General features: G+C 45.7%; 1 protein-coding gene across 1 annotated transcript; it reads right to left on the bottom strand.

The window, feature by feature from the left end:
* Nucleotides 1-18: 18 nt before the first annotated feature.
* Nucleotides 19-21,376, bottom strand: LOC118365356 (myocardin-related transcription factor B). The gene is given in 15 exon segments (XM_052490992.1): nt 19-4,254; nt 4,256-4,329; nt 4,437-4,497; nt 4,600-4,710; nt 4,831-4,998; nt 6,080-6,955; nt 7,122-7,284; nt 7,699-7,946; nt 9,092-9,238; nt 9,535-9,755; nt 9,993-10,157; nt 10,523-10,598; nt 10,733-10,788; nt 13,016-13,081; nt 19,563-21,376. Coding segments are annotated over 15 exon segments (3,024 nt in total). The 5' UTR covers nt 19,720-21,376; the 3' UTR covers nt 19-3,819.
* Between the last annotated feature and the right edge of the window lie 4,259 nt (nt 21,377-25,635).

Below are 25,635 nucleotides of genomic sequence, written 5' to 3'. Positions count from 1 at the left end.
TGATTTTCACACACAATGTACATTACCATTTTTATTGACACAAAAAGGCATATATATATATATACACACATTATGGGTATACAGTAGTACGCATACTGTATACACCAAACAGTCTTAATACAAAAGAGCTTAGATGTGCTACGTTTGTATAAAATGTACGAAAAGAGCTCATGTGCTACGTTTGTAAAAAATTAAATAAAATGCATGACAAAATATATACACAATGTGCAAAATGTATGGCATACTATGTATCAATACACTATTGCAAGGAAAGGGGCTATACTAGTATAGTACAAATAAAATGACTTCTGATTCCAGCTCATTCTCCCTTTCTGTAGTTTGGACACATGATCAATGGGGCACTGATGCTCAGACAAAAACAAAGTTGTGCACAAAGACCAATCAGGAGCAGGCAATGTTTTTTTGATTAGCTACCCATTTTTATCCACTCACAGTGTAAACTGCTTTGTTTTTCTAACAGAAATGTGTGACATTGAGGCTCTTAAAGGCCCTGTGAATTCAAAAACATTTAGAGTTTCCTGTGTTATATACACTTGAGTGGACAAAACATTAGGAACAGCTTCCTAACATTGAGTTGCACCCTCCTTTCCCCCCCAAAACAGCCTCAATTCGTCGGCGCATGGACTACAAGGTGTTGAAGTGTTCCACAGGGATGCTGGCCCATGTTTACGCCAATGCTTCTCACAGTTGTGTCAAGTTGGCTGGATGTTCTTTGGGTGGTGGACCATTCTTGATACACACGGGAAACTGTTGAGCATGAAAAACCCAGCAGCTTTGCAGTTATTGACACACTCAAACCGGTGTGCCTGGCACCTACTACCATACCTTGTTCAAAGGCACTTAAATCATTTGTCTTGCCCATTCACCCTCTGAATGGCACACATACACAATCCATGTCTCAATTGTCACAAGGATTTAAAAAAAAATCCTTCTTTAACCTGTCTCCTCCCCTTCATCTACACTGATTGAAGTGGATTTAACAGGAGACATCAATAAGAGATCATAGTTTTCACCTGGATTCACCTGGAAAGAGGAGGTGTTTTGTACTCAGTGTGTTTCAGCACTATGAGGTTGGAATAATACTGTGAAAATGATGATAATGCCCTTTCAGTCTTTAGAGCTGTTTAAAAAGGCCGCCTGAAATTTCAGCCTGTTTACGTGGGGTGGAGTTTTGGTTTGCCAGGCGGTAAATTAGTTAATAGACCAATAAGAAAGAGTTCCAAACCTCTGCCAACATCAGCTAGGTTTCAGTTTCTCTCCCTACTCAGACCACTCCCAGACAGTCATAGTAAAATTATTGCTAGAGAAATGGCTCTTTCCTAAAAAGCTGTTTTAGTTTCTTTTTGATTGTTTTCACTAAAAATGATCACAGTAGGGTACTTAATTGTTACTCAGAAAGTATTTGATATTGAGTTAAAAACAACTGCATTGGACCTTTAAGTAATTTTCCTTGGAAGGGGACAGACAGGTCGGCTAGAATTGATCCAAACCCTTGAAATGACATTTCTTTAGCACGGTCTGCAATGTATTTACAAGGAATGCTTATGCTGTCGTTGATGCCTCAAACTTTATCATGCCGAATAGTGTTTTAAAGCTTCTTCCATTTTGGGGGGGCTCTACTAAATTACAGAAAGGTTTCTGTGTTTCTAAAGGCGTAGCTCAGAGACTGCTTGAACAAAAAGACTGACAACGTTTGTAAGGTCAACCCGTCTGTAACCTCCTCTGCCTTAACCCATTTCAACCGTCGGTTTCAACACTTCAAATGCTTTCACCTTTTATCTTTGGCCAGTATATGTCACTGTAATTAAATGTTTAACTACATGTGTACGATTGCAATAATCATGTAGGATTTTGACCTGAACAAATACTTGGGAGTGAGTAGTGAAAACCAATGCCATTAAATCAGTGTGGAGATCATTTTAATACCCATCTGTTGGTACTGATGGTACATATGGATCACCCACTGCTGTGTTTCGAAAGGTTGCCTCTTGATGTGAGTGACTGGAATCCCGACCCTACATAATCTGCTGGACTAAGGCTTCATGAATAGAGACACATTAGGCCTACAAAATGATACAATAACGATGCTTACATTTGAACCTGCAAGACTATAGCCACATATATTGCTGAGCTGATCACAAAAGCACAAGACAGCCTTGAACCACCTCTGCTGATTTACTGTGACTCCTTGGCTTGTCAAACTGAATGATGTCAACTTGTCCTCGGTATGTCAGCCAACTAAGGTCAGACGGTATATTGAAGAGAGCCATTGAAATGCCGAGGGGAATTTACTGGCTATTTCTGCCAGTTCCTAGAGTCAAAACAAGCAAAAGCGATATGCAACACAGATGTGCAGTGCACACAGACACCAGCTCTACACACCAGCTCGAGCTCAGGTGCACTGCATGTCACACATAAACAAGCAGGATTCAGCTGATCTGTACATTGGGATAAATCCACTCCAGACTTGACAATAGGGTTGAGAGAGAGAACATTTTCAAAGGCTCTTTTGTCGATAATATAAAGGACATAGGCATGTGCCTGGCAAGCTACAGCAGTGCTGGGGGGTGCTCTGCCACCTATTGTGACCCCATGGACACTAAGGAAAAGCACGTTGCAGTTTGGTAAATAAACTCACATTGGCCCTACTCTCCCCCACACAAGAATAGAGTAAGAACAACAGCTGCTAAAAATGTGATGCCTCTCAACTTCTAATGAATTCAAGAGTTCTCAGGCCGACAGCTCTCGTATTGTCAACCAATGATACTAAATGTGGGTTTCATGCACTCACTTTTTATTTTATCTTACATGATATAAGGCTGCTTACTGTTAACACTTTACTTCAAGTAGTCTCCTGCTTCGTTTGAGTGACAACACAATCCGTCATCACTCTGTGTACTCTTTGGAAAGTCTTTAGTTGAATTAAGTGAAAGCAACACCTTGAAAATAGCAAGATATTTGGCAAATGGTCTTATAAGGCATAATGCAATATGTGCAGTGTTTTTAACATCCAATGTGATGGGAATCGCATGGGGGCACTGAGTAAAGCAAAGGCAGTTATTTGAAAGCCATAATGCTAAGCTAATACCACATTCCAATAGGTCATATACATACATACATACATATATACATGACTGTAATACAGCTGCCTTAGTGGTGTATGCAGCAGAGCAGACAGACTACTGCTACTGTAGACATAGGCTTATCATATATACAATCTCTCTGCGCTGTCTGTCAAATGTGACACGAAAGTCAGTCAGTAGCCATGCCACTGGCGCAGTCAGAACCAGGTGTGAAATTCTCCGTAACACCTGGGTCAACATCTGTTTCCACTAGCGAGTTCTCATCCTGAGTCTATCTACTGTAACGCCATTTCAGGAGAGACCACCCTTCCTCAGACCAGGTCCTCTTCTGAAAGGGATCACAGGGGGAGATCAACCTCTTCATACCATTGATCTATACCACAGCCCAGCGGGTGCTTAGCCTTCCTTAGAATGAGTGGCTGTTATGAGGGACGATACCTCAGAGGGAAACAGCTACACTGTATATCCAGTGAGGAAGGAGGGTCCTGCCTCTAGCACTCTGATCTGCTCAGAGCAGTGAGATCCACCACCAGTGCTGCTGTAGCCCTGCACAGAACTTCCCACAGGGACTCAAGGCCAGCAGTACTGCACTCTCCTCCCCCACCTCCACTGGAGAAGGAGTGTGCCCTCCATCTCACTTATCAGTATGTGTGTGTCTCTCCCTGACAGGCCTCTGTCTGAATAGGCCTGTTTGGGGGGGGGGGATTGACGCCCCTTAGTCCCAGTGTAGCTGCAGGTCATGGGAATCCAGGAAGTCAGAGGAGAAGACCCCAGACGGGGGAAGGCCCAGTGGGTTGAGCCCCCCCGTCGGCCCAGGCATGGTCAGGTCCAGCCACTCCATGTTGTCCAGGTTGGTGTGGTCCAGGTGGTAGCTGGAGGGGGGTGCACTGACATTGTTGAACCCGGTGGTGTCCGTGTCCATGGGGGAGTGGGGCGAGTGCTCCAGCAGCTGACTGTGCAGCTCTTCCATCAACCTCAGTGTCCGGGGCTCAGTCTCCCCCTTCAGCGTGCCTTCCAGGAAGGCCTCCAGCTGGTTGTCTATGGTCAGGGCTGTCAGGCTGGGTGGGGCCGGGGGGTTAAGGGTGGGGGCGGGCGGGCGGGCCACCAGGATCTGGGGCGGGGGGCGGGATAGCACCGTGTTGAAGGGCAGGGGTGGTTACGCTGGCGGTCACAGGAAGCAGCTTGTCTGGAAAGGAAGGGTCCTGTCTGATGAATGGGGAGATCTCTGTAGAAGAAAAGAACATGGGAGATGATGGATTCATGGCCAGGGAGGGACTCAGCTGTCTCAACGGAGAGGAGGAGACCCCAACGATAGTCAAGTATTTTTCTCACCTCCACTCTCGATCAACACGTCAAACAGGTCGTCCATGTGCTGACTGGTTGCAGTGGGCACCTGCATAGACAATAAAGACCAGTCAATACCTGCCTCAACGCCTAACAGACCTAGCAGGTCAGTCCAGTGTGTTGTAGTAGGGTGTTATAAAAGCTCTATTACCTGTGCAGCAGTCTGCATTCTGCGCGTCTGTTTAACAGCCTCTTCGTAGCGTGGCGGGTCCTTACTCTTGGGGACATGGTTTGAGAAGTTGGGCTGGCAGGCAGAGGGGGACTGATGGACAGACAAAACAACGAGATCTAATCCCTATAAGCTCTAAACAACCTATGCGGTTCACATATTCAACACAACTAAATTAATACATGTGGATATAATGCAGTATTTAAACAATACCTTGTTTGTTGAACCATTGGGGACTGCTTGGTTGGACGAGGCCCTGGCAGGGGACCTTCTCCCTGGGGAGGTGTTTAGGAAACACTGGTGGATCTCTGTCTGACCTGGGCCTGCTCTGAACTGGAACCCAGACCCTGAGGTGGTGGTGGTGCACAGTGGGACTGTCGTCTGTAGAGGAATGATGAACGGTGGTTAACACCGCGGTACACACTCTCTCTGGGGCAGATAAATACTGGTCAACTGTACTAGTACACACTCTCCCTTAGAAGGCACACAGTGGTTAGACAGGGTACACACTCTCTCTGGGAGGAATAAAAAAGTGTTTATGTATTATTATGTGGTAGTACACAATCTCTAGGGACACAATAAAAGGCATGGGGTATCAGTGCAGTGCAACACAAAGCAGTGTGTTTCTGGGTGTGAGACCACTTTTCAATGAGTGTTGTGCTGCAGTTGCTGTTGCTGATTCTGGCTGGCTGTTGATTCGGCCCAGTGCAGCTCTGCAGACCTGGATTCAAATAGTATTTGACATCTTTCAATTACGTAGTGTTTGCTTGAGCTTGCATTTGAGTGACAGATGGACAGAGTGTGCACTTTTGGGACTATTCAATTGGTTTATTTTTTGTCAGACAGGCCCAGTCAAGCACAGCTTAAGTATTTGAAGGAAAACAAATTTGCACCCAGGTCTGGTCCTATAGAGACTAGAACAGACAGCGTAGTCTAGTGTGCTGTCTGCCTGGCCGTCAGTCAGCACCTGCTCCAGTAACCGGAGCTTAGACAGGCTCCGGCCCTCCTTTTGATGTGACTAGGAGAGGAATTCATCACCTTGGCCAGGCCTGCTATTACCTTGGCAACACACTAGATAAATCACCCAGAGAAGAGAATATTAAAGAAGTTGGAGAGGGAGACTCTCTGCTTTCAAAACACGGCTAATGCCCTAATAAATGTGATTAGGCCGGCCCATCACAATAGAATGTAACCAGCGATTTATAAAGTGTCTCTGGAAAAGGTGTTATCCCAGAAAAAAGGGCACAAAAACAGGATGTGCAATTTATTCAGCGGAATAATTCATCCACAGACAATTTATTTAGTTATGGTTTGGTGCAGCACACAGCCCTTGGAGAGTACTGTAACACAATACACAGAGACACTACAATACAGGTGGGTAAAATGGTGTCTGCAGACAGTAGCTTGGGGAATATCCCACTCTAAATATGGGATTGGAGTAAAATAAACCATATATTATCACCTGTGGCATGGGTTGGGTCTGGGTGGTGTGTTGTTGTTGGTGGGGTGCTGAGGCCTCTATTTCCTGGATGAGGCCTGGAGCTGTAGTGCTAACTGTGGTCTGCAGGACCGGCTCTCTGACCTGCAGCTTAATGCTGTTGTTCGGTAGCTGGATGGTGGCTGTGCTGGTGGGCAGGGAGACAGGCAGCGGGATCTGTGCTCCAGGCTGGCCAGACAGCAAGGTCTTAGGCTGGGGCTGTCTGAGGACCTGAGGCACCTGCTGGTGGCTGATGAAGAACTGAGGCAGGGGGGACGTCTGTACCTGGCCTGAGCTGGGCTTCTCCTGTTTCACCACTGCTAGTGGGCTATGTGTAGAGGCAGAGCAGTTTGAGGCAGCCCTGCCCTCTTCTTTGACCTGGGCCAGGGCCATGGGGGCTGGAGGGCTGGGCTGACCCCTCTTCTCCCCCTCTAGCTGCATCTTCAGCTCCTCCACCAGCCTCTGCTCCTGCTCCAGCTTCCTCATCAGCTCCTCGATCTGACGCTCCTTCTCGTGCAGTCGCTGGTCCTTCTCTGAGGTTCTGGTCTCCATTGGGCTGTCCTCCAGGCTGCCTTGGTGGGGAGACGACCCAGAACGAGTGGGCCGAGCTGGGGAAAGAGCTTCTGGCATCCCAGCCTCCTCCATGCCCAGGCTGGAGACCTCCGAGGGCACGGGGGACACAGGAGGTGTGGAGCTCATGCTCTCAGGCTGCGGGGCCCCTGTGTGGCCTGTCAGCTCCATGGCAGTGACAGCCTGGCTGCTGGGGATCTCCTGATAAGGCTTTAGTCTCTCTATCAGGTCAGTCTTGGTGCCAGACACCGGAAGACCTCGCCGTTTCAGCTCCATCTTCAGCTCAGCTACCTACCGGCCAGGGATAATGAACAATCACGAGTCATCATAACAAAAGACAAGCCCGCTCACTAAATCTCCATACAACATGTCACTGCCTAGGGGCTGTGCTCTGCCCTTTAATATATCTATCATATAGTGAAAATCTATGTTTGTACGGAGCAGGAGTGAGCTTCACCTTCATTTCGTCCAGGTTGGCAGGTAGGACACCAGGCTTGCGGTTTGTCAGAGTCTGGTTAGACCGTGCTGGGGCAGCGCTGGGTAGAGAGACCATGATGGGACTGGACAGACTGCTGCCACTCAGAGACATGTTGGAGCAGCTGTTCTGACCCTCCGTCGACCTGTAGGAACACAGACAACGGGAGGAGGGTTTAGTGTTCGGATGGGAAAAAGAGTTTCCTGTATGTCCCATCATTCGCAATCAACAGTCTCCGTCCGGGACAATGCACACAGGAATACTATATATCTAAGCCAAACAGAAGCTGTGCAGGAAACAGATGTGGCAGATTACATCACTATTATCCAGGTGTGGACTTATTCTGTTAGGGAGGATTGTTTGCTTGAATCACATTGTTCAAAAGGAAACTATGTTTGCCTTCCAGGTGTAGTGATGATGTACTAACCTCCCTCAACACAAAGCAGTCAGTCAATTAAACTGCAACTAGAATGTGAGGGCTAGCCACATTATTTGGCCTACAGTATGCAAGCTGCGGTAACACATAGCATCCCAATGTCCTTTTTACAGAGGGACATACTTGAGTGGGGCAGGCAGGATGGTCTGGTAGTTATAGTGCTGCTGCTGCTGGCTCAGTATCTGCAGCTGGAGGAACTGCTGCTGCTGATGCAGGAGCCTGGCGTAGGCTGAGTCCATGGGGGCCTCGTTGGCCTCCTGTTTCTGGTCCGGGGGGATGTACTGGTGGTACTTTAGCTTCTTCACCCGCGGCTTGGGATCCTTATTCTTTTTACTGCGGCTCTTGTCATTGGGTGTCTTTGGTTGGCTTTGCTGCACAGGGGAAAAGAGGAACGGTTACAACCTACTGGATACTATCCGGGAGGAGCAGTGAAACGTTTTCACTGAAAACTTCAAAAGTTCATCTCGCTGAGTGGATTGTGGACCTATTTAGTGATCTAAAAGCCTGTTCTGACGGTTATGGATAACGTCTAAACATCTTGCCAGTATTGTGAGGCTTGTACGTGAAATTGTGCCTATTTCTCGCTGTAGTATCAAATGAATAGGTGGGACATTGTGATAACGTCCAGTGAGAAAGACAGGATGGGGAAATGGAATGTGGAAAGGGATGTGGGGTGACCCTTATTGTTCAGTAACTAAATGACAGGATACACATTAAATGGCTTGGCATTTGAGAGGTAGATGCAAGCCATAAAAAATATCATAACACCAATTGAAGTTGGTTTATGCAAACACACAGCCCCGAATGTGTTCCTCCCTGTTCTTCAACACGGGAGGGGCAGAGCGCATAATATATTCATTTGCTTGGAGTATAAAGGATTGTGACAAATGCCCAAGTTATTGCTTTTACTCCCTTGCTTCCATCCTTTGTGCCCTGAAGGCTAAGAGAAAGCCTGTCACTTAACCTTAATTGAAGACTGAGAGCGGCTGGCAGTTTAAGCCAATGGATTTGTGAAAAACTCCTCCAGGCCTTGTTGTGCTTTGAACCACATTTGAATTGGCCGAACCATCAGTTGTGACTGGTCTCTGCCTGCACTGACGGGCTCTCTCACTGTGACCGAACACAGCCCCAGTGTTTGTCCTCCTCTGACTTCTTATCTCTGATTACAGTTCCAAAGGAAGCAGCATGAAAACCACAGCAGATCAGAGAGAGAGAGTCAAATATCAGAGATGACTTTCATGTTTACGGGGTATGTAGGAAAAGCTTGTTCAGCTAACTGGGATCAAAAAGGAACCAAAACATCATCATTGCTGAAATAAATAGCTTTCTGTACCAAACGTTTGGTTATAGCTTTAACGTGCTCAGCTAAACGCTATAAACAAATGTATGTTTAATATTTGCATTGAATGTACATCTTTGCACATTGCCATGATTTACCATACCTTTGCCACAAGGTTCAAGTACTCTCCATCATGTGATATGACGGACGTCACTTTCTTTCAAGTTTGTGGCTCACCTTTACTAACATGGGCCCTGGCTTTGGAGGGACTACAATGGCGATTGGCTGAGGCGTGGTCACCAGGCGATTGTTCTGATGCTCATTGGTGGAGACATGAGAGAAGTTGAAGAAATCTGTTGTGGACTGGGAGGTAGGTGGGCAGTGCTAAGATAAAGAGACAGACAGAAACCACATGGCCCGTTCAGTAAGGAGGGGAACAGAGGCCTGTAAATCCCCCTCCCACACTAAGCCACAAGGGCAGAGCTGGAAAAAGACTAACAAAAGATGGATGTCGTCTAACAGAAAAAAAACAGGAGGCAAATAATATTTTCTAGAAAGCAGAATTTGATATTCAACAGGCAGGTGCACTGGGAGACTTTTATTTAGGCCCAAAATATAGAAACAAAATATTTACACTGTTATTGATACCATAACAACAGAGGTATGGCGATGGGACCTACCTGCATGGTGATGGAGCTGGTCGGTGGGGAAGTGGAGAGGGCAATAGGGGCTTCTGTGACCCTGGGGGTCCTGGGGGAGGGTGAGGGAGCAGAGGAGCTCTGGGACTCCTGGCTGGCCGGCTGCTCTGGGGACAGGGCATCGCCGCTGTCCTCGTCAAAGTTGTACACATCCAGTGTTTTCGGCTTGGGGAAGTCATTCTCCACCTCACCGTCTGCGGGGTCTGCAACGTAACACGTGCAAAAAAAAACAGCTTATTAATTACAAGTAGACAAATGGAGAGAGGTTTGTACGAAGTTGTTACTCATGGTAGTCACTGGAAATGTCTCAGTGCTGTGTTAGTCGTAATAAGCACTTTCAGAAATCTACACTATACAAATATGCAGGGAGTGGGAGTTGAATGAGTTACTTCGCCCTTAGCCGGGAAATAATAATGTATAAAGTCAAGAGTGTTCTCTACCGGTGACGCCGTCTTTGGTGAGGCTGGGTTCCACAGGCAGAATGTTCTTGACCACCAGCTCCATGGGGCCGGGTCGCTGGGCCAGCTTCTCATTGAGGTCATCAGCCAGCCTGGCTCTCTTCAGCATCATCTGAGTGGCCTGCAGAGAGGGCTCCACATGGGTCTCTGTGGGACAGACAGCAAGTCATCAGTAACTGCTACTCTACCTAGAACTCACAACAGTACTGTTCTACTACTGTGCGTCTCACAGTGGAGACTGTTTAAGGTGGTATGTCCTCATACGTCAAAGACAATCAATCAGACAACTGATTGTAACATCTCAAGTTGTGAATATTTCATGTCCTGTGGATTATATCCAATAGGGAGGGGTACAATTTCACAGGATCCTTCTCTTCCATCATCTCTCTTCTGAGAGCTAACTTGGCCAGCTAAACGTACATATACTTTCTGTTGGTAGCTGAGTATGCTCCGTATCATCTGTATTCTCTACAGCCTATCATAAAGCATACAGTACACGGCAGTGAGGTTACCTTGCAGGATGTGCATGCGGACCAGCTCTGAACGTTCAGGCCTACTGCGGATTTTGTGCTTCAAGAAGTTCTCAGTCTGTAAGAAAACAACATAAAACTACATTTCAAATCGAGATGATATGGAATGGCGTATGTATGTGATAATGTGTGTTTATCTCAATGAAGTATAATGAACACTAGTGCGAGTGAGATGAGTTTGTGAGGTCTTACCCTGGACCTCTGCAGGCTGCGGATCTGTTCGTGGAAGGCAGCAGGGCATTTCAGTGCTATGGGAGGGAAGATCGACATCATGTACAGTGAGCTCCAAAAGTATTGGCACAGTGACAATGCTTTGTTGTTTAGGCTCTTGTATGACATGATACAATGTGCAGACTGTCACCTTTCATTCTTAGGGTATTTTCATCCATATCTGGTGAACCGTTTAGAAATTTAACTGACTTGCCTAGTTAAATAAAGGTATTAAAAAGAAAATAATAGAATATGTTTCTAAACAGTTCTATATTCATGTGGATGCTACCATTAGCACGGATAATCATGAATGAATAATGGTGAGTGAGAGAGTTACAGATGCACATATATCATACCCCCAAGATACGCTAACCTCTCAACATTATACTTCTGTAACATTTTCACTCATTATTATTTATGATTCATTCAGGATTATCCGTAATCATGGTAGAATCAACATTAATGTAGAGGCATTTAGAAACATATTATATTCTTATTTACAATAAAAGTGACTGCAAAATGACACAATACATTATTTACCATTTATTTCTATTGGGCAGAAAATAATCTGAAACACAACCCACAACCAAAACAGCAAATGCATCCAAAAAGTTTGCAGAGTCACACGCTTGCTGCAATCATTGTGTGCTAGTAATATGGGAGAAAATACTAAACTGTTGACTACTTTAATACACATAAGTGAATTTGTCCCAATACTTTTGGTCCCTTAGAATAGGGGACCATGTACAAAAAGTGCTGTCATTTCTAAATGGTTCACCCGACATAGATTAAAAAAATGTCATATGAAAGCTGACAGTCTGCACCTTTATCCTCATAGTCATTGTATCTTTTCAAATCCAAAGTGCTGGAGTACAGAGCCACAACAACAATAAAATGTGTCACTGTCCCAATACTTTTGGAGCTCAGTGTAACTACCCATAACTTCTAATGGGTAAAAAGTAAACTCATCCTCTTGAAAGTTCATATTTGAGACATGATGTAGTTGTACTTGATGACAAGCTGACGACAACAAAGGAGAGACAATAATGTGTGTTATTCCTTTGGAAGAGAGGATGACTTTGCTACTACACAATAGCTGACGGGAGTAGGACAGGATGTCTCTGAATGCTCCACTCATCCAACTAGTGAGACAGTCAGGCTGAGACTTTGATCTCATCAGACACACTTATCCTGCTGTTGGCACGGCACGGCTATACCCATTAGTCACCTCTAGCTAACACAATCCCTGTTTGCTCTCTACACACACACACACTGAGGTCTGAACACACACTGACCAGTGGTTCTTCTTAGTCAGAGGGATTGCGTCAAACTCAGAGGAGCAGAGCTAAGCATTCCTGAGCGTCACCCAAGCCCTGGCCTGCATACCTATTGTAAGTCCTCTGTGTAGGAGAACCAGAGCGATTCCCCCAGTGTCGCTGGCTGGGAGGTTCCTGTGTTACCCGTGCTAGGGCCGCAGTGGGGGTTTACTGACCTCCTGCGCAGGCCCTGTCGCTGACTCATACAGCTCTGATTGTGGAGCCTAATAAGAGGAGCTTAGAGTCCACATGGAGGAGGCCTCTTAGGGCTGGACAAGACAAAGACAGAGCACACTCCCAGCACTGAGAGGTCTCTGGTCTGGGGCTCCTGCAGCTCTAGCCTCAAATCACTTAGCTGCATCACTGTTCTCTCTCTCTCTCTCTATGTGTCTGTCTGCTGTCTGATTTCTTATCAGTCTGTCTGCTCTAGTCTGCAACCCACTGGCTCCCAGAGAGACTGATCCAGTAAGGGCAGCAAGAGGAAGGATTCTGCTCCTCTTTGCTGACTTTGTGAGCCGGGTGTGGAAGTTTTCAGTATGCCTTTTGGTTTCTGGTATGTCACTGGCCACCGATGTATGCCTCACTGTGGCTTAAGACCCTGGGCCATTCCGAGTATTTATTTATTCTATAAACATCATGACGAGGTTGTGGTGGGGGGTGGTCGAGACATCAGTGGTGGCAGAATTCCACTCCTGTATGGTTGTCATAATAGTAGCAAATCAGACAGCACTTAGTTCAATCTATGGTATTAATTTCGGTAATAATTGTATGATATTTTCGGAGAGCTTTCTGGAACCAAGACCCACTTTAATGACTGTGGTGTGGGTGCAGTTATACTTGTTCTACATGCCAGACCAATAACCTTAACTCTGGTAGAGGTGAGTTACAGTATATTAAATCCTTGGGGGTTTGAGAGTGGCGGTGCCCAATGCTCAGTGGTTATACTCACGTGGCATGATGCCCTGCTCCACTAGCTGCTCACGGGTGCGTCTCTGCTGCAGGCGGCGCTGGAGGACTGTGGGAGAGAAGCAGAGATTGGTTAGAGGTCAACCTATGCCCAACTAGCCTGGTCCCAGATCTGTTTGTGCCGTTACGCCAATGACCATAGGATTTAGCAAGACAGTCTAATTCGACTCACATAATGGACAACTTTTACATTTGAGCAACTTTTAAAAAGCTTACTACTTTTTAACTACTTAGCTAGCATGTTAGCTAACCCTAACCCCTAACCCTAACTCCTAACCTTAATCCCTAGCCTAACTAACGTTACAAGTTGGAATTCCTTATAAAGAACATTGTGTACTGGACACGATTCTTTATGAAGAAGAAAACTGTGTCATGGACCAATTTGTGTTGACACGCCACGTCACAGCCCAGCCAGAACAAAACAGGAAGCCCTGTTCCTCCACCTAAGACATCCTATAGAGACCATTGTCTCCATGGTTAACCTACCAGACAACTAGCAATAACACTCTTCTTGACACTGAGTTAACTTTCGAGCGATGACATGGGCTTTACAAGCTCTCTTCAAATAAAGTAAAGACAAGGACATGCTGAGGACGGACTGGAATGCAAATGTAGAGGTAACTTTACATAGATGTTCAACTTGAAATACAAACATAGATAGACACAGGCAAGGGATGAGTCTTTCTCAAGTACCACTGTAGAAATAACAAACCCTGAAGACCAATTACAGGGCAATGTTCATATGTCCGAGTCACCTCCGAGTTGGAGATGATGTCCTCCCAGGACTGAGTGAACTCGGTCTCTTTTGTAAGTGCCGCCCCATAAAAAGTGAGATGTGTCGTCTCGTTTTGGAGCGGTAAGCACTGCTCCATGAAGTCCTTGCAACATAAAAAGACAAGAAGGACTCTTATGCAGGAGGCTCCAAATCCTTGGACGGCACCCAATGTTATTTTTCCATCATAATAAACTGCAGTGCGGGCCCAGTTTACACATGTATAAACAGGCGAGTGTGGACGTGTTATTTCATTGGAATAACAGTGATCCTCAGCAAAAATATTTGAAGAGGAAGGTGACGGTTGATGGTGTCGAACGACGCGGCGCTGTGAAGAACGTTGGGGCCCTTATCGTCACCAAGGCACTCTGTTCATAGTGAGGTCGGACTGCTGCTGGAGTAGACTGCTCATTGGCTATGGCCAGATGGTCAATGCACAGTCAAACACACACATACACACTAAGCACCACATACTACACACACACCCAGGCCTGCTCTGCTCTAGTCCCCTGGGACAGTCACTGCGTCTGACCAGGCCAACGTGACTCACTCCAGCTAAAATAAACTGGGCAGCTGTGAGAAGAAGGCCTGGGAACCATGGAGTCTGGAGGTGGCATGGGGGTGGGGGCCGGGACTGGACTGGAACCCAAAGCATTGTACAGAGTGGAGGGGACCCGCTCCCACTGGTGGACAGAGGAGCACAGAGAGTCCCAGGGAGCCAAGGCAGGGGAGCAACTGAGTCCATTCTCAGAGACCCCCATAACTTTAACAAGCCCCCTGCGCCTCCAGGGCTCAGAACACTGTGTTCCTGCTCCCTATCCATGGTTCCCATTACACGTTCACACCAGGGTCAGGTTAGCGTTTTTTGTCATGAATCTTGTTCTGGAGGAAGTTCTACAGTGGCCACTAGCTGGAACAGCCACAAAGACATCAAATCAGATTTTGACCCTAACTTTAACCACACTGCTAAACCTAATGCCTAACCCTAACTTTAAATTAACAACAAAAAGCTTGTGTTTGTTTCCATTCATTTTTACAAAATTGTGACTTTGCAGCTGGCCTATCAAAGGGGAAAATCGCTCAGTGCTGCCTCCAGGACAAGATTCATGACAATACACGTCAACCTGCACACCAGGAGGGCACCGACACAGAAAGATCATTCTGGAAGATAGGAGAGAATTACCATTGGTTGGTTTCAATATTCATGTTACCCACTTTAACTCGACTGGAAAAGAATGCTAAAGGATAATTGACGATTTTTGAGAACAATACTGCCATTTCAAGTTGTTATTCCTGACATCAACGTGGGCAGGTGCTCCTTCCATTTGTTTGGCTGATGTCAATAGTGCTGTTCTCAGTGAACCCTGTGTGATGCAATTCGGCTGTACTCCCCTGTTCTCCGGCACAACATAAACAGAGGTACTTCACAAACCTCAGCTTTACTAAAAATCCCCGTCTCCTGATTCTATCTCTAAACCTCTGCCTATGTTTGTCTCAACAAAACTCATCTCTGGACAAAGTCTACCATTAGATCTCTTGGCCTGACTTTTTCCTAGAAACACTCTGCGTAAATATAAAAGAGAATCTGTTTTGTTATGGCGACGCTGTTATAGAGACAGTCGGACACTGACATAAGCTATGTTGACATTACTACGGGAAATATACAGTATTCTCCTTGCAGCTCAGCTGTGCTCCGTGGTCTTGCAAATGCTCATTCACTTGATGAGTCAGTTTGATGTACTCTCATAGATCGATGAGACATTGGCAATAAATTCAAAGCAGATCCATCCAACTCATCCAAGCATGATTCTACACCCATGACCCGAGGGGACACAATACCTTTTAAATATGACTTACATTGAAGCAAAGTAATAGTCATATTACCTTTTCTTTACACACCAAGTTGTTCTTTGAAACACCTAATACTATCAGGAGCAGATCACAAACAGAATGTGGAGCTACAGAATTTCCAGGTTTAGCATTTCACTGGGGGCTATTCCCCCCAGACAACATACTGTACAGCAGAATGCTATCGTTCAGGAAAAGGTACTAACTAAGTGGTGACATCATGCTTAGCTGATAGCCTGAGGGTAACACTGAGCTTTGCAGTTATTTGTCATCATAAGAAGTGAACACAGACTCCTGGGTTTAAGGATCCTAATAATATGATACGCTATATAAACCCACCTCCCTTAGTCCCCTCCCTCATTCTGGCCTCATCTCCTCCCTCATTTTGACTTTGTTTGTTTCTAATAGAAAACAACAACTCTTTACACTATTGTGGTGCTGTTAATCCAGTCTCAACCTGATGCTGGACATCATTTAATAGCTATTCGTTCTGTAATGCCCTATCATTTCCTGGTGGGGCTCTCTGTCTCTGTCCTAGCCCAGCGTCAAGGTGTTATCATCAATTAATCAGTACAGATTACTCTGACTGCCGTGGGTCAAGTTGATCAAGGCCTATAAGTAGCTGTATATTTCATTCAAGGTAATCACGTTGACTGAAAAGCAGACCTAAACCCATAAAGCCATACACATTTCACTGTAACTCCATTATTTTACTGAGAACTTTAACAACTATTTGCCTTCTAGTGAGAATATACTGTAGTTAAAAAGTCAGAAAACACACAACATTTTTGGAGACAACCGTAGAGGAAACCAAAATGGAAACTGATTTATGTTGATACTGGGCTTCATGCCAACAACGTAGTGATGCTACCTAGCAGAGAGAGGAAGAAAGAGTGAAAAGGTAAGTGATAGAAATAAAGAGTGAAAGAAGGAGGAGGGAGAAAAGGAAAGGCAGAGACAGGGGCTCCTGATTTAAATTTACCCCTGCAGACGGCGGGGGTCTCCACGTCGAGGCACGCCATAGAGGAGGAGAGAGCCGGGTCGCTTAGCGGCCGGGTCTGGAGTCCCATGGAGTGATCAGGGCAGTGAGGAACGAGGACCAGCATGAGGGTTTAGTAATGAGGGAAAACACCCAGCTTGGAGTGTATGGTAAGAGAACTGCTTCTCACAGTCTGGTACGTACAGTCCCTCCCTCTCTCTCTCTCCAGTCTCTCCAATCTCTCTCTGCCTGTCTTTGTGTTGGTCTCAGCGGGAGCGAGTGTGCGCTCACTCATGCTCTGGCTGGGCTCAGCCAGTAAGAGTCAGGAGGAGGAGGGAACACAGACAGATGAGCCACTGTTAACCCCTGCTGGGTCACTCTGCTCAGCTCTCAGTGCTCTGCTCTTTCAACACTAGCCTCATTAGAACTAAATACAATGAGCCAAGCAACTTTAATTATCAAAACAACAGAGAACAATACAACCTTTTGACCAAACCAACTGCTGTCCTAAAAGTCTATAAAAGTAAGTCATACTTTCAACCATATCATGTAGTATGCTAACTACATGCATGTATTGAAATGTAATTTTAACTACTTAGCTAGCATGTCTCACTGAACTGAAGGACTTCTTGTGTCTTTCTTGTTCCAAAAACATTGAGTATTTGTGACTTTTGAGTGAGAGGATGAAAAGCTCCATGAGAAAACGAGCCGGGAGTTATTTTTTTCATACCATGTTGTGTCACTGGATAAGAATGACAAATACAAAACATGCTGAGGCCCCTGGGACATCGATGTTTATCTTTGTCACTTTTCCCAGTTGTAAAGTGTATTTCTGCACAAGCACATGATATTAATACAATCTTATCTATTTTTTTCATTTGTGTAGACCCGACCGTAGCTGTTGCTGACTAATATTGATATAAAGGGAAAAGTATCAATATTTTGTTTTTGGATTTCAAACAAAATAGATTAAATGTAAACATTAGAAATAGGAGGTGGTTGCATTCAACCCTGTCTTCTTCGCAATGTTGTCTAGGAGAACATATATCAATCTGGTCTCTGTGTCCGAGAACAAATAACAGCAAAGAGAAATATCACCCACCCAGAGGAGACTTCTAAAGGGACAACAGGGAAGAGAGAACACCGAAGAGTGATAACAGATGAATAGGTGGTCATTTCCAGCCGGTTAGCATTCACATACAGGAAGTATGAGTCATATGCTTGAAGTCCAGACATGTGTGTCCCTCCCTACTCCCTAACACTGCAGGTTAAAGGGCAAAGGGCAGCCAACATGAACTGGCATGCTGCTTCTATTTCCATTCCAATCCATTTAGCCCTGGTATATTTCACCCATGTCAATGTTTAAGGGCGACTTGGGAACAGTCCTTAACTTGTTAACCGTACAATACTATAAAATGACACAACTGCAAACTGAATGTCTAGATAAACAGCTGTCATCATATTATGACACTAACAAAGATACAGACCCGAAAGGAAAATTACTGGCCGGCACCACGTGTTCAAATGGATTAGAAATGCTGCTTAAATGAAAGCAAGCCCCTTTATAGAGCCGGTCCTGATCCTGATTCTAGCCCCCATCATCACATCATCAACAAGCTGTAGAGTGCAACACATTTGAGTTTTTCCAGTGTCTGTCTCCTGGGCAGTAAGGTTGGGGTGACCAGTGGTCTCCTACATACCCTCCATCCCTGACTGTGCCCTCTCTAGGGACTGGGAAAATGTCAGGGTACCACTCAGGGTGGGTGAGTGCCAGCCTGCCCACCAGATACTGCCCCAGTGCTACCCCTCACTCTGGTTCACATGCCAGGGGAATATTTCCAGACTGGGCTTCTGGCTGTGGTTGTGAGAACTAGAGGGTTAGGAGAGTGAGATAACAGAGGAGATCTCAAGATACTGACGGTCCACATTTTCAAGGAAAATGCACTGGGAAATATTAGCAAGGAATTCATCATTAGTGAAAAGTTAAACGAGAGGCTCAACCCATTCATTGACTTTGTTGAAGTCTGTTAATCCGAATCTGCATCTAATTTATCATATTTAACTCGTTAATAACGCCCACCTAAAAAGCTGATTTTCTCAGAGCAACCAACAAACAAAACACTTAGTGGCCCAAGGAGAGGACTGACTTTGGGACTTGATGTCAGGAACTGTTCAAGCTGCGATTATGTGTTGGCTTCCAGATGCAATTCCAGTCTAATTCCCCACTTCTCTCCACAAACAAATCTCTCTGGAGTGGAGAGGAGTTTGTTTTCTCACTGTCAGGGTAGGCTCGCTCTCTGATGGATGACGTAGAAACCACAGTCTCTGGGTTCATTTCAATCAGATTTCCTTGATTTTTCAGAGCCTCAGAGCTTCAATGCATTTTGAGGAGGCAAGGCGAGAGGATGCAAGGAATCAAGTACAATCGATTCACCCACTGTGTCTTCACCACTTATCCTCCTGATACTAGGTATGCAATTACAAAATTAAAATTAGGTATCCAAAGTGTTAATTACTAACTTTAGGAGCCTTTTTAAACCTCAAATACACTATTCAATTAGCAGCCAAGTTTGCATTTCCTGCTGGGCAGGAAATGTCCTGTAACAAACAGGGTGATCAAAGTAAGATCCTACATCAGTATATGACACTATATAGGCTAGGCCATAGAGTGCCATTTCAGATGCATGCCCTAGGTCAGGGCTGCCCAACCCTCTTCCTGGAGATCTACCGTCATGTGGGTTTTCAGCCCAACCCTAATTTAACACACCTGATTCTACTAATTAGCTGCTCAACAAGACCTTAACTAACTGAATCGGATATGCTAAATTAGGGTTGGACTGAAAACCTACAGGACAGTAGATTTCCAGGAAGAGGGTTGGGTAGCCCTGCCCTAGGTGATTGACCTTTGTGACTGAATGGTCTACTACTCACCGTTCTTACGCTCTTTGAGAGGCGGCAGGCTGGGACTGGGCTGCATAGTCAGATCCTCCAGCTCGTGGGTCACTGCCTCGCTCCGGAGGCTGGGCACCAGCAGCGCCAGCTGCAGGCTGAAGTCCCCCTCCACTCCCAGACTCCCCTGGGGCTCCATGCTGCAGCCTCAGCACTCCTCAGGAGGAGGAGCAAGGCCGGGTCTCCTGGAAACCAGCAGGGCAGATAGAGCTGCTGTTGTCAGTTGTTGCTGGGGAGATGGGAACATTGTGTCATTTTACAGCAGGAGTTATTAACCATGTGACAAACTTCGCTGCCAATTGAATCATTTCATTTACTTATAACAGTTGATTGCCTGGAGATCACTATGGAACTGAAGCAGAAGGGAGCTTGACAATGTGCCACGTTAACATTTAACCAGAAGCTGGTCAATAAGAATCACGCTAAAAGCCCGAATTACTTATTTTAACACATGAATGTACCAGATGTAAAAGGTCTTAGAATATTGTACGGTTCTAATGAGTAATATATTTCCCAAGTTTTGTATTGCATTGGATTCCATTTCCATTTTGGTCTTACTACCAACACTTCATCCACCCATATTCTGGATGTACTATTTACTATAGAAAAGGTCATGTCCACAAGACACATCTCAGCTTTACTGTCAGGCCAAGAACTGATCACCCCCATCTGATGCAGCCTAAGATTCCAATCTGTCCAAACCAAGATTGGGTTTGATTGAAGTTAGAGGAAGCCTGTGATCTCTGGTGAACCGCAACCTCATTCCTCTGAGAACAGATAGTAAATCTGCTGCTCATCAACAGACAGCTTTCTATCAATAGTGCAGACATTAGCACCTGCCAGAGAAACTCCCTCAGGGATGCTTTAAAAAAAGAAAATCCTTTATTTAACCAGGCAAGTCAGTTAAGAACAAATTCTTATTTACAATGACAGCCTACCAGGGAACAGTGGTTTAACTGCCTTGTTCAGGGTCAGAATGCCAGATTTTTAACTTGGGGATTCAATCTAGCAACCTTTCGGTTACTGGCCCAATGCTCTAACCACTAGGCTACCTGCCGCCCCAATGCTGTCAGAATATTGACGAGACAAACCTTGCCTGCAGTGCAGCTAAATCCTGACTTCTCCTCTTTCCCAGCGTTACCTTACCAAAATGTAATACCACCGTGTACCACCCACCTTATCCCTCTGACTACTTTCAAACGGCATCACCTTGACCGTAGCTATTCATCCTCTCCTCCTGCATCTCACAACCTTCATCTACCCTGCTAACTTCACTTTGCCTGCTAGAACAGCTGCTATAGCTTCTGTCCCTGGTTCATTTTGACTATCACATCATTAGCATTTCTACAGGACCTTCTTACATCCCAGCTCCAGCCAAGGGACAGATGGACGTAAAACCATATGTTCTACACAAGTCTTTCTGTGGCTCTTATCCCAGAGTAAGAGTGTGATAAGGAGTGTGTAGACAGCATTGTAGAGTTTAGGCTGGGCACAAGGCGTGTAGAGCCAGACGTTCAGATCTAAATATGCTATGTAGAACAAACATTCCTCTCGTATGTGTTGAATAAGAAATAACTTTGGCTCTATGCACGGAATTTCTATCCGTAACGTTGGAGAATGTTTTACAACTGAATGTGGCCCTGTTCTATGTCTGCCAGTGACAGATGCTGAATGTGCAACGTGAGGCAGACTGTGGTGCAGATCCAGGCTGCTTCGAAATGGAACCATCATTGGTCTGTTTCAGGAGAACAACTACAGAGGGGATTCAGGTGTACACAACATTACCCTTCAAGTGCCAGAGAGTAATATAAAATGGCCTTACCCTATAGCTGCTACAGTGTCTGGCTTCTGAAACCTGTCGTCCAAAAGCAGAAACACAAGACGTCTGAGCTGCAGGGCACCTTCCATCTCTAAAACAAACTCCAGCTGTGTTAAAACTGAGATGGATCTTTGTTGTTTGTTCTTCTTCGTGCATTCCGGTTTCAGTGCTGAAGATAGTCTTGGTAGACTCCCACTGGGAGCTGGCAGACCGGGAGAGGAATGAGACGTGGCTACGGACAATGACAGCATTCTGGGCCCAGTCCTCCCATCTCAGCGTGCACTCAGCACAGCTCCTCATGAGTAAGCAAAGCAACTGTTTAGCACATCTCAGCATTAGCCTAGGTTATGATGGTTCTTCTCTTGAATTCACACCACTAGTACAGAATATATTTTTTCAATGTCAGAACATGTGGTTTTAAGGGTAGAGAGTGCAAGCGATGAAAGAATGTGAATATTTATGTCAGCTTGACGTGTAAACTGAGGCTTGGAGATACATATCGAAGTAAGTGTGCTTTTTTTATTTTGATGAGGGGGGAAATATATATTTAAAAAATCCTAATAATTTAAGTGATATACTGTATGGGATGTCAAAAGCAGTTATTTCTAGCACCTTGTACCAGACAGATGTGCCACTTCCCCTATCACCCATTTGACTGTCCTATGTCAGATAGTGATTCCATAAAACATATCAGAAACGCTTTCCTCATATAATAGTCAATTCCACCGCAGCGTACGCAAAGACTACAGTTTGCTGATTGATTTATGCAACACAATGGGTTAAATCGCAGAGATAACAAAATGATGAAATGATGTGCCATGGAGCCAAACATTTCATCCTTCCATCCCCTCCATCCCAACCCAGAATCTACTCTCTCTCTCTATATATATATATAATGTGCTCCAGCCTCCCAGAGGATGGAGTGGCACCAGTCCCATTTCTCCCATCTGTCTCCAGGGTGTTACGCTGGGTAAAAAGAGAACCAGCTGTGTTGCAGGATGACTCTGGATAAAGACACAGTCCAAAATGGAAATATTGTTATTTATCTACACCACACATATAAATCTCCATAGTCCTTTGGTATGAGTAGCAGTGCCAGAAAATGTCAGAATAGAAGACGGACAAAGATATTGTGTAAAACTGAGGTCTGTGCTCTCTACCACACGAGGCACATTATCAAGATGGGCAAAACAAATGAGAAAGCAGCTACTTAACTCAGTTGATATACGGTACAACGAGGAGAGGGTTTGTTTGCAGCTAGGAGAGGGTTTGTTTGCAGCTAGGAGAGGTTTTGTTTGCAGCTAGGAGAGGTTTTGTTTGCAGCTAGGAGAGGGTTTATTTGCAGCTAGGAGAGGTTTTATTTGCAGCTAGGAGAGGGTTTATTTGCAGCTAGGAGAGGTTTTGTTTGCAGCTAGGAGAGGGTTTATTTGCAGCTAGGTTTGCAGCTAGGTTTTGTTTGCAGCTAGGAGAGGGTTTGTTTGCAGCTAGGAGAGGGTTTGTTTGCAGCTAGGAGAGGGTTTGTTTGCAGCTAGGAGAGGGTTTGTGTTTGCAGCTAGGAGAGGGTTTGTTTGCAGCTAGGAGAGGGATTGTTTGCAGCTAGGAGAGGTTTTGTTTGCAGCTAGGAGAGGGTTTGTTTGCAGCTAGGAGAGGGTTTGTTTGCAGCTAGGAGAGGGTTTGTTTGCAGCTAGGAGAGGGTTTGTTTGCAGCTAGGAGAGGTTTGTTTGCAGCTAGGAGAGGGTTTGTTTGCAGCTAGGAGAGGGTTTGTTTGCAGCTAGGAGAGGGTTTGTTTGCAGCTAGGAGAGGTTTTGTTTGCAGCTAGGAGAGGTTTGTTTGCAGCTAGGAGAGGGTTTGTTTGCAGCTAGGAGAGGGTTTGTTTGCAGCTAGGAGAGGGTTTTGTTTGCAGCTAGGAGAGGTTTTGTTTGCAGCTAGGAGAGGATTTGTTTGCAGCTAGGAGAGGGTTTGTTTGCAGCTAGGAGAGGGTTTGTTTGCAGCTAGGAGAGGGTTTGTTTGCAGCTAGGAGAGGGTTTGTTTGCAGCTAGGAGAGGGTTTGTTTGCAGCTAGGAGAGGATTTGTTTGCAGCTAGGAGAGGGTTTGTTTGCAGCTAGGAGAGGGTTTGTTTACAGCTAGGAGAGGGTTTGTTTGCAGCTAGGAGAGAGTTTGTTTACAGCTAGGAGATGGTTGTTTGCAGCTAGGAGAGGGTTTGTTTGCAGCTAGGAGAGGGTTTGTTTGCAGCTAGGAGAGGGTTTGTTTACAGCTAGGAGAGGGTGTGTTTGCAGCTAGGAGAGGGTTTGTTTGCAGCTAGGAGAGGGTTTGTTTGCAGCTAGGAGAGGTTTTGTTTGCAGCTGGGAGAGGGTTTGTTTGCAGCTAGGAGAGGGTTTGTTTGCAGCTAGGAGAGGTTTTGTTTGCAGCTAGGAGAGGTTTGTTTGCAGCTAGGAGAGGGTTTGTTTACAGCTAGGAGAGGGTTTGTTTGCAGCTAGGAGAGGGTTTGTTTGCAGCTAGGAGAGGGTTTGTTTGCAGCTAGGAGAGGGTTTGTTTGCAGCTAGGAGAGGGTTTGTTTGCAGCTAGGAGAGGATTTGTTTGCAGCTAGGAGATGGTTTGTTTGCAGCTAGGAGAGGGTTTGTTTGCAGCTAGGAGAGGTTTGTTTGCAGCTAGGAGATGGTTTGTTTGCAGCTAGGAGAGGGTTTGTTTACAGCTAGGAGAGGGTTTGTTTGCAGCTAGGAGAGGGTTTGTTTGCAGCTAGGAGAGGGTTTGTTTGCAGCTAGGAGAGGGTTTGTTTGCAGCTAGGAGAGGGTTTGTTTGCAGCTAGGAGAGGGTTTGTTTGCAGCTAGGAGAGGTTTTGTTTGCAGCTAGGAGAGGGTTTGTTTGCAGCTAGGAGAGGGTTTGTTTGCAGCTAGGAGAGGGTTTGTTTACAGCTAGAGAGGGTTTGTTTGCAGCTAGGAGAGGAGCTTGTTTGCAGCTAGGAGAGGGTTTGTTTGCAGCTAGGAGAGGGTTTGTTTGAAGCTAGGAGAGGGTTTGTTTGCAGCTAGGAGAGGGTTTGTTTGCAGCTAGGAGATGGTGTTTGTTTGCAGCTAGGAGAGGTTTGTTTGCAGCTAGGAGAGGATTTGTTTGCAGCTAGGAGATGGTTTGTTTGCAGCTAGGAGAGGGTTTGTTTAGCTAGGAGAGGTTTGTTTGCAGCTAGGAGAGGGTTTGTTTGCAGCTAGGAGAGGGTTTGTTTGCAGCTAGGAGAGGGTTTGTTTGCAGCTAGGAGAGGGTTTGTTTGCAGCTAGGAGAGGGTTTGTTTGCAGCTAGGAGAGGGTTTGTTTGCAGCTAGGAGAGGGTTTGTTTGCAGCTAGGAGAGGGTTTGTTTGCAGCTAGGAGAGGGTTTGTTTGCAGCTAGGAGAGGGTTTGTTTGCAGCTAGGAGAGGGTTTGTTTGCAGCTAGGAGAGAGTTTGTTTGCAGCTAGGAGAGGGTTTGTTTGCAGCTAGGAGAGGTTTGTTTACAGCTAGGAGAGGTTTGTTTGCAGTTTTTGTTTGCAGCTAGGAGAGGTTTGTTTGCAGCTAGGAGATGGTTTGTTTGCAGCTAGGAGAGGGTTTGTTTACAGCTAGGAGAGGGTTTGTTTGCAGCTAGGAGAGGGTTTGTTTGCAGCTAGGAGAGGGTTTGTTTGCAGCTAGGAGAGGTTTGTTTGCAGCTAGGAGAGGGTTTGTTTGCAGCTAGGAGAGGGTTTGTTTGCAGCTAGGAGAGGGTTTGTTTGCAGCTAGGAGAGGTTTGTTTGCAGCTAGGAGAGGGTTTGTTTGCAGCTAGGAGAGGGTTTGTTTGCAGCTAGGAGAGGGTTTGTTTGCAGCTAGGAGAGGGTTTGTTTGCAGCTAGGAGAGGGTTTGTTTGCAGCTAGGAGAGGGTTTGTTTGCAGCTAGGAGAGGGTTTGTTTGCAGCTAGGAGAGGGTTTGTTTGCAGCTAGGAGATGGTTTGTTTGCAGCTAGGAGAGGTTTGTTTGCAGCTAGGAGAGGGTTTGTTTGATTTTGTTTGCAGCTAGGAGAGGGTTTGTTTGTTTGCAGCTAGGAGAGGGTTTGTTTGCAGCTAGGAGAGGGTTTGTTTGCAGCTAGGAGAGGGTTTGTTTACAGCTAGGAGAGGGTTTGTTTGTTTGCAGCTAGGAGAGGCAGTTTGTTTGCAGCTAGGAGAGGGTTTGTTTGCAGCTAGGAGAGGTTTTGTTTGCAGCTAGGAGAGGGTTTGTTTGCAGCTAGGAGAGGTTTTGTTTGCAGC

This window comes from Oncorhynchus keta, chromosome 32, assembly GCF_023373465.1.
Source record: "Oncorhynchus keta strain PuntledgeMale-10-30-2019 chromosome 32, Oket_V2, whole genome shotgun sequence".
In the NCBI taxonomy this organism is placed as follows: domain Eukaryota; kingdom Metazoa; phylum Chordata; class Actinopteri; order Salmoniformes; family Salmonidae; genus Oncorhynchus; species Oncorhynchus keta.
Note: the sequence above shows the minus strand (reverse complement) of the source record. Positions and strands in the feature narration are given on the sequence as shown.